General features: G+C 60.4%; 1 protein-coding gene across 4 annotated transcripts in view; it reads right to left on the bottom strand.

The window, feature by feature from the left end:
- RNH1 (ribonuclease/angiogenin inhibitor 1) overlaps positions 1–8,680 on the bottom strand; it is a 19,683-nt gene that overhangs the window by 4,744 nt on the left and 6,259 nt on the right. For all 4 annotated transcript variants that reach the window (XM_011968474.1, XM_011968471.1, XM_011968473.1 and 1 more), the window contains 7 exons: positions 6,300–6,471; positions 4,487–4,657; positions 3,846–4,016; positions 3,072–3,242; positions 2,822–2,992; positions 2,515–2,685; positions 2,031–2,201 (listed from right to left, as the gene is read on the bottom strand). In XM_011968474.1, the coding sequence (XP_011823864.1) occupies positions 2,031–2,201; positions 2,515–2,685; positions 2,822–2,992; positions 3,072–3,242; positions 3,846–4,016; positions 4,487–4,657; positions 6,300–6,385 (1,112 nt within the window). In that variant the 5' untranslated portion in view covers positions 6,386–6,471. The remainder of the gene's footprint in view (positions 1–2,030; positions 2,202–2,514; positions 2,686–2,821; positions 2,993–3,071; positions 3,243–3,845; positions 4,017–4,486; positions 4,658–6,299; positions 6,472–8,680) is intronic.

The following is an 8,680-nucleotide window of genomic DNA, read 5'->3' as shown; positions in this document are numbered from 1 at the left end:
AAAAAAAAAAAAAGCTGGGCACAATGGCACACGCTATACCCAGCTAAATGATCCAAGGGCAGAGCAGGGGCACAAGGCCTCCAAAAATTACTTTCTGCAGAAACATTTCTCAGGAAACTGCAAGAAAACGTACTTCAACAAAGGGAGGAAATCCAGAAAGACATCCTGACCCGGAAAGACATCCTGAGCCGGGCAGGGTTCCCGTGCGGGAGGAAGGTGGGCGGGGCTTCCAGGAAGATGGACCACAGGGTGGCCAGGGAGGCTAGAGCCGCCTAAAGCTCTCAGGTTTCATGAACTATGACTTCTTTCAAAGCTAAAAAGAGAACTCAAAGTGGTGCCACCACCCTGCCTTGCCCAGCACATGAACATGCATGCTCGCTCTCACCCATGTACTCATGCACATGCACACTCGTGCTGACACGTGCTCACACACACTAATGCTCACTCTCACCCATGTGCTCCCACACATGGACAGTCGTGCTCACACTCATGTTCTCACACACAGACACGCATGCTCACTCTTGCCTGTGTGCTCATTCTTGCTGTGCTCACACACTCACTCATGCTCACAGACACGTGCTCACTCTCGCCCATGTGCTCCCACATGGACAGTCGTGCTCACACTCATGTTCTCACGGACACTCATGCTCACTCTTACCCATGTGCTGACACAATCATGCTTACACGTGCTCACATGGACACTCGTGCTCACTCTTGCTCACTCTTCACCCATGTGCTCAATCATGCTCACATGCTCCCAGACATGTATGCTCACTCTCGCTCATGTGCTCACTTGTGCTCACACGTGTTCACACACGTGCTGTCACCCATGTGCTCATACACGGACACTCATGCTCACACACACGGAGTCGTGCTCACCCATGTTCTCACACACGGACACTCATGCTCACTCTCACCCATGTGCTCAATCATGCTCACACGTGATCGCATGGACACTCATGCTCACATGCTTGTGCTCACACATGCTCACGTGCTCACTCGTGCTCTCACCCATGTGCTCACAGACTCGTGCTCACACACACGGACACGTGGCTCACTCTCGCCCATGTGTTCACACACACGGGCAGTCATGCCCACACGTTCTCACACACGGACACTCGTGCTCACACATACGAACACTTGTGCTCACTCTTGCCCATGTGCTCACACACACAGTTGTGCTCATACATTCTCACACGGACACTCCTCTTGCTCGTGCTCACACACACGGACACTCATGCTCACATGCTCACACACAGACACGTGCTCACTCTCGCTCGTGCTCACACACACGTACACTCGCTCACTCTCGCCCATGTGCTCAGACACGCTCATACACACTAGTGCTCTCACCCATGTGCTCACACACACACACTCGTGCTCACACGGATACTCGTGCTCACCCATGTACTCACACACGGACACTCATGCTCACTCTCGCCCATGTGGTCACATGAACACTCGTGCGCATGCCCATGTGCTCACACAAACGGACATTTGTGCTCACACTCGGGCTCACTCTCACCCATGTGATTTCATGGACACACATGCTCACACTCATGTGCTCACACTCACAGACACTGCTCATTCTCGCCCATGTGCTCACACACACGGACACTCGGGCTCACACATGCTCACATTCATGGACACTCGTGCTCACACATGCTCACATGGACACTTGTGCTCTCTTGACCATGTGCTCACAGACACCCATGCTCACACTCACACAAACGGACATTTGTGCTCACACTCGGGCTCACTCTCACCCATGTGATTTCATGGACACACATGCTCACACTCATGCTCACACACACGTGCTCACATACGCCTCACACATGTGCACACTCATGCTCACACACTCGTGCTCACACCCACGTGCTCACACACGGACACTTGCGCTCACTCTCACCCATGTGCTCGCACACACGGACACTCGTGCTCACACAGACACTTGTGCTCACTCGCCCATGTGCTCACACACGTGCACATGACCTCCCAAATATGCGTACTCGTGTCCCTCTCACACTCACCAGAGCACCCGCAGCACGGAGCCGGGCTGGCCCAAGCCCTTGCAGAGTTCCTGCACGCCCGCGTCCCCCAGCCTGTTGTTGCTTATCTGCAGCTCCAGGAGAAACTTATTCTGGGTCAGCACCGAGCTGAAGTGGGAGCAACAGGCGGCTGTGAAGCTGCAGGACTTCACCCTGTGGACAGACAGGACTGAGGCCTGGCAGGGGACCAGGCTGGCCTACAATTGCAACTGGCCCTTCTCCTGAAGGCCCCACATGGACCTGAGCAAAAACATCTGAGAGCCTCCCAAGGTATGGGCACCTGCACCTGGTCCTCAGCCCCAAGCACTGTTACTATCAAACCACAGGCTGCTCCCTGGCCCATGCATTCTGAACGCCAGAGCTGAGCCCAGCACCTCCACTGGAGTCGCTCACTCCTCCCCTAGTCTCCTTGGTGACCCTGGCCCTCTCTTGGGCGACAGGGCCCTGCCCCGACAGCCACACTCACCACAGTGACTCCAGCTGGCAGCCGGGCTCCAGCAGCGTCTCACACAGCAGCCGGGCACCCTCGTCCCCCAGCTCGTTGCCAGCCAGGCTGAGCTCCTTCAGGCTCTCCTTGGTCCTGAGGACACGGCACAGATCCGCGCAGCCCTTGGCGGTGATGCCACACTCCCAGATCCTGCAGGACATGGACCCCCCCAGACTTTCCTCAGCGCCATCTCATGGCCTGAGGTGCGCCCAGCGGGTGGGGGAGGGCTGAGGACGGCCCGCAGCCCCTTATCCTCCAGGAAGGAGGCCTCGGGGAGGTGACTCACCACAGGGTCCTGAGGCTGGAGCTGGGGTGCAGCAGCCCTGGGCACAGCTCTGCAATGCCCACATCACCCAGCTTGTTGCTGCCCAGGGCCAGCTCCCGCAGCGAGGCCTTAGAGGCCACGATGCTGCACAGGTCCCGGCAGTTGTTTGACGTGATACCACAGCTCTCCAGCCTGGGGACGCAGGTCACGCATGAAGCAGCATGGGACCCCCCAGCCCACACCCCGCACCTCCCCAAGGCCCAGGGCCTACCTGAGCGCCTCCAGCTGGCAGGGGGAATCCTTCAGGCCCTGGCACAGCACACGGACGCCGGCCTCATTGATGTCGTTGTTGCTAACCGTGAGCTCCTTGAAGTCCGGCTTGGCCCTGAGCACGGAGGCCAGGGGCTCGCAGCTGGCAGCCGAGAGGTTGCAATACTCAAGCCTGGGGGATAGCCGAGCTTAGCACCACACAGGAATGTGCACCAGCCAAGGGTATGATGCCAGGGAGTGCAGGGGGGTGCTGGTGTCTCATCTCTCCCTCAGCCTTCTCCTGCCTCGGCATCAGGTGGCAGTGCTGAGGGCCCCCCCAGACTCATCCAGAGGCCCAGGCCTCTGTGGACACCGGCATTCCTTCCGGAAACCCCTCACCCCCTCCCCGACCTCGGACCTCGGGGCCCAACCAGGCCCAGGAGAAAGAAACCAGCCTCTGGAGGGCAAGGCCACCTGCACGTGCCAGGCCGTGGTCAACTCACAGTGGCCGGGCCCCCCACACACACTGAAGTGGTGAGTGGAGCCGGACTCACGGCCAGGTCTGTTCCCACTGTCAGGTCCTGGGGCAGCTGTGCCTTGCAAAGGGCAACTGGAGGGGGAGGGAGGGTGACGAAAGATCCCCCCAGTCCCAGCATCATGGAGAGGAGAGAGCACCACAAGGACCCTGTGACCTGAGTCCCTCCTCACGGCTCCTGGCAGGCGATGTGCTATATAGGGGGCTGGCTGGGGGACAGGCAGTGGAGAGCATGGGTCCCGGGGCAGGGGACACACTCACTGCAGCTTTTCCAGGCGGCACTGGGGGTCCAGGAGTCCCTCGCAGAGCAGCTGCAGGCCCGCATCCCCCAAGAGGTTGTCGCTGAGGTGCAGCTCCTGCAGCGTGGGCAGGGAGCGTAGCGTGCCGGACAGGACCCCGCAGCCGGCCCCCGTCAGGTAGCAGTTCTGGAGGCTGGAGCATACCTGGCCGTCAGCAGGGCTCCCCTGAGCCAAACTGCCACACCCTTCACCTGCCAGAGCCTGGAGCCTGGAGCGGCGCTCTGCAGGCAGTAGGTCTGTACTGCTCCTTCCCTGGACAGGGCTCTGGGGTCTCCAGGCCGAGTGAAGGAGGGCACACGTGTGGCTTGGCTCAGGGAAACCTTGTCTGCAGACACACCCTTCAGCAGGGGTCCTGTGGTGATGCTGGAAGGCCAGGGATGGCGGGCGGGCCCAGACCTTGGGCGCTGGGACAAGGCAGGAGGGGCCCTGTCCTCCCGCCATGAGGCCACCAGGCCTGTGTGCCTCTGGCTGATGCTGGAAATGCCCGCTGCCACCGCCTGCCCACCCACAGCTGCCCACGAGCCCCTGGCAGCTTTGTCCCCTGCTGCCGGGCTACCAAAGCAGGCCGCACCAGGCCAGAGGCAGTGCCAGGCCCCACCTCACCTCAGCTTCTGGATCTTGCAGGAGGGGCTCTGCAGGCCCTGGAGCACGCAGTGCACGCCGGCATCACCCAGCTCATTGCTGCGCAGGCTGAGTTCTGTCAGTGCAGGGTTGACTCGGAGTGCCGAGCTGATGTCGCCGCACCGTGCCTCTGTGAGGCCACAGTCGTCCAGCCTGCAACCAGACCCCAGGGTCATGCGGGCCACGCTCAGGCTCCACCACTACCCCACGCGCAGATTACAACCCATCAGCGGGCCCAGAAGACAGCAAGGCAAGTCACACAGGACGTTGCAGAAATGAAACAAAAAAGAGGGGAACTGTTCTGTGAAAGTTTTAAGATGCTTGCACGTATGCAGACATGTGCCTGAGGCCTCACGGGCTCCTCACCTCCAACCCTGAGGCACGAAGCACAAAAGCTCCTGGTCTGTCTCTAGGGAAAAAAATCAAACCTGTCTGAGGTAACACCTACGGGAACTGCCTGGAACAGGACGCAGCAGGTAGTTCAGACACCGGAGCAAATACACAGTGACACCAGCTTCTAACATGACAAATACACATATTCCAGTCCTTCCTGATTAAATGAATAACTGAATAAACACAGCTAGGAAAAAAACCAGGTCTTGCTCACAAAAGAATGACAATTGATCAATGTGGAGAAAAGAAAGAAATTACAAAATTCAGAGTGGGCGCGGTGGCTCACACCTGCAATCCCAGCACTTTGGGAGGCCGAGGTGGGCGTCACCTGAGGTCAGGAGTTCGAGACCAGCCTGGCCAACATGGTGAAATCCGTCTCTACTAAAAATACAAAAAGTAGCCAGGCGTGGTGGCAGGTGCCTGTAATCCCAGCTACTCGGGAGGCTGAGGCAGGAGGACTGCTTGAGCCCAGGAGGTCGAGGCTTCATGAGCCATGATGGAGCCGTGATGGAACCACTCCAGCTTGGGCGACAGAGCGAGGCCGTCTCTAAAAACAAAGAATTTAAAGTATCTCTCGAAGGCACTGATCGGTCACAGGAGGAAAGGCAGTGGCGTCACAGTGAAGAGGATTCTTGCCAAAAATGCGGGACTTCAACCATGAGAAACCATCAGACAAGCCCCAAGAGAGGACGTCCTACAGGAGCACGGCCAGACCCTCAGATCACCAGAACCCAGAGAGATGAGGGGACAGTCACAGACGTGGAGAGGGCTAAGGAGACGGAGGACTGAGGGCCACGCAATCCTGGACCAGTCAGGAAGAAAAGGGCAGGACGGAAAAGCAGACTCTGCCTGGAGGTGCTGGGCCAGAGCTAGCGTCCGCAGGTACACAGGACCACCTCACCAGGGAGCCCCGTACAGCCCTCATAACCCTCCGCAAACCTGACACTACTTCAAATAACCAGCTAGAAAGAGACAAGATGAGACCCACCCAGGCACTCATGTCCTGCTTGTGAAGCCACTGGGGTTGTGAGGACCTCGAGGGCCAAGGACTCCCAGCCCCCAGCTTGGCAGGGACAGGCAGCGCCCCACGGAGGCTCATGGAGGGGACCCCAGCTGTGTCCTGCCCTCGTGTCTGCAAGGGAGGGAGACGGGTGGAGACACCAGAGCCAGACACCCACTGGCCAGTGCCGGCCCACACCGCATGAGCCTGGAATGGGCTTTACATTTCTAAATGGTCGACGAGAAGCACAAGAATCACATTTCATGCACGTGGAAGCTGCATGGAATTCATACTTCACGTCCATAAACAAGGCATTCCAGAGCAGTGCACCCTTCAGAGGAAGCCGCCACCCGCGAGCCTGCCCCTGCCAGCACCCCAAGGCCACCCCGAGGGCAAGCGTACCTGACCACTTGGCACTGCTGGAGCAGGGGGAGGAGCTCGGCCCACCTAGCGTCACTCAGCTGCTCACACTGGATGTCCAGGCTCATGGTGGAGGTGAAGAGTGGCTGGGTGGGAGGCAGAAGGAAGAGAACGTCTTGGCCAAATCCCCTCACGGTTTCACAGGCCGGAGATTCTGCAAACGAGAAAAGTCCAAACAGGACCCACAGGGCTGATGTTTCAGGAGGAGCCGCAGCCTCTCCCGGAGCAAACACCTCCTCTTCAGCACCTTCCCCACCTTCGTCTCTGGAGCAGATGTCGGGAGTGGGGCAGGGGGGCAGGGACCAGCACCCACCCCCAGAAAGGCCACCATGGGCAGCAGAGCTTGGGAACACAGATGCCAGCCCACCACCTGGCTGTCGCCACCCAGCCTCTGTGGGCACCTCCTCCTGCCTTATAGAGGGCGGGACAGCAGCAGTCCAGGAAGCCCATGCCTCTCATTTGCCTGGGCAAGGACAGGGTAGGGTGGGGTGGTCTGTGAGCCTGGAGGCCCCCGCAGGGGAGCAAGGGAGTCTGTGCACTTGGCCTGTGTCTCACTCTGAGGACAGGCAGACTGGGCGGGCCAGGCAGGCTGCCCACAAAGCCAGAGACCTCCCAGGATGCCAGGATCCTGGACCCAGCCAGTGTCCCAAGCAAGACAAAGCAGGTGGTGCAGTCACTTGGGGTGCCAGCTTCCATGGCCCCCTTCTGGGGCTGGGGACTCTGCACCAGGCCAGGGCACATCCCCTGTCCCACGGCACACCAGCCCAGAGGCCAGACTGCCAGGCAAGCTGGGAGAGTCAGCCTGGGACGGGCACGGCTGCCACATCCTGAAACCTCCCCAGGCACAGGCCCTGAATATGGAAGGAGGTTCCTGAAGCCCTGCGAGCACAGCTCAGGTACCTGCCAGGGGCCTGGGGAAAGGAAGTGGTCAGGCAGAGACAGCCACCCCAAACCTCGGTAGGTGGATACATTCCCTGAGCACCTGCCAACCACTGGCCTGGGGACTACAGCAGGGCAGGAACCTGGAGAGGAGGCTCGACGGCCAGGAGGCCTCCCTGGAAGCAGCAGCCCTGATGCCACACTGAGGGGAAGGGCGGGCAGGGCTGGGGAGAGGGCTCTCATCCAAAAGCCCCAGGAAGGTGGCAGGATCCACTCCAGAAAATGACGCAACCCCAGCTGCCCTTCAGAAAGACGGCCAACAGGACCGCTCGAGAGGCTCCTGGTGCCCCGACACCCCCAGCTGCCTGAGTCTGTGTGCCAGGCACTCCTCTTCCCGGGGCTGGTTCAGAGGCGGCTGGTCCACTCCGGATGAGTGGAGGGAAGAGGCCCCTGGTACCAACCAGGAGGAAAGAGGCAAGGCTGGGCTCGGGTCCACACGCCTGGGCGCCAGGCCTGCAAGGACAGTGGTAAAGGGCGGTGACACCCCACGGCCCCACGCGGAGGAACTGAATCCACCCGACCCGAAGCACGTGAGCAAAACCGACCAGGGTGTGGTCACCCAAACTCTGACTCCAGAATCCAGTCATCGGGAGGTGCTGTGGGCGGCAGCGGGGTGGAAGGAGAGCCTCAGGCGGCTGCCCAGGCTGCACATGCTCCCCACATCCAGCCCGACACTCCTGTGTCCTCCGTAGCCAGATGAAAGGTGGCCCCAGGGTGTCCTCCTCCTGGGAAAGCTTGGTGGGGGCTCAGGGAGGCCAGCGCTCCTGTGACCATCTGGAACTAGGGCTGTGGGAGTGGCCCCGTCCCCACCCCTCAGGCTTGGCCAGACCCTGCTGTATCCCAGGAAGGCCCTTCTGAACCTCTGTGGGTCACAGATCCCACTGAGAACCCCACGAAAATGCGGGTGTAAACGCCCTTCTCTGTGACTGGAGGAGGCCCTGGCTCCCTACACAGCCAGGGCTAAAGCACATTCAGGAACCCGCCACCACCAGCCAGCAGCCTGCTTTGGTCAAGGCAGGGGTCTGAACAGCGGCCCTAACGGTCCCTTATCCGGAAACCAGACCTTCCCAACCTTAGGGCGGGAGGTCTCCGCAGCGCCCAAGGCCTGAGCCCCCCCGCCCCGGGGAGCCACACGGGAGGGGCCGTTCGGAGGCCAATTCAGGTCCTTCGGTTCCGACGTGATGGGGACGTGGACACGGCGACCTCCGAGGGGCGCAGGGCCACCCTCTAGGGAGACACGGGCCACGCTCAGGTGACGCGCAAACGTTCCCGGTCCCTGGGACCCCCGCCCGCGTCGAGTCCCTCGAACCCGCTAGTTCTGGACACCCTGCCGCGTACTAAAGGGCTGGGAGGGAACCTCAGAAAAACGCGGAGGGGGTCTCCCCTGCTTCTCTGCCCCGCCCGCGCCCGCTCAGCCGGGACGC

This window comes from Mandrillus leucophaeus, unplaced genomic scaffold, assembly GCF_000951045.1.
Source record: "Mandrillus leucophaeus isolate KB7577 unplaced genomic scaffold, Mleu.le_1.0 Scaffold845, whole genome shotgun sequence".
Taxonomy (NCBI): Eukaryota; Metazoa; Chordata; class Mammalia; order Primates; family Cercopithecidae; genus Mandrillus; species Mandrillus leucophaeus.
The sequence above is the reverse complement of the archived record's forward strand: the minus strand, read 5'-3'. Positions and strand labels throughout refer to the sequence as shown.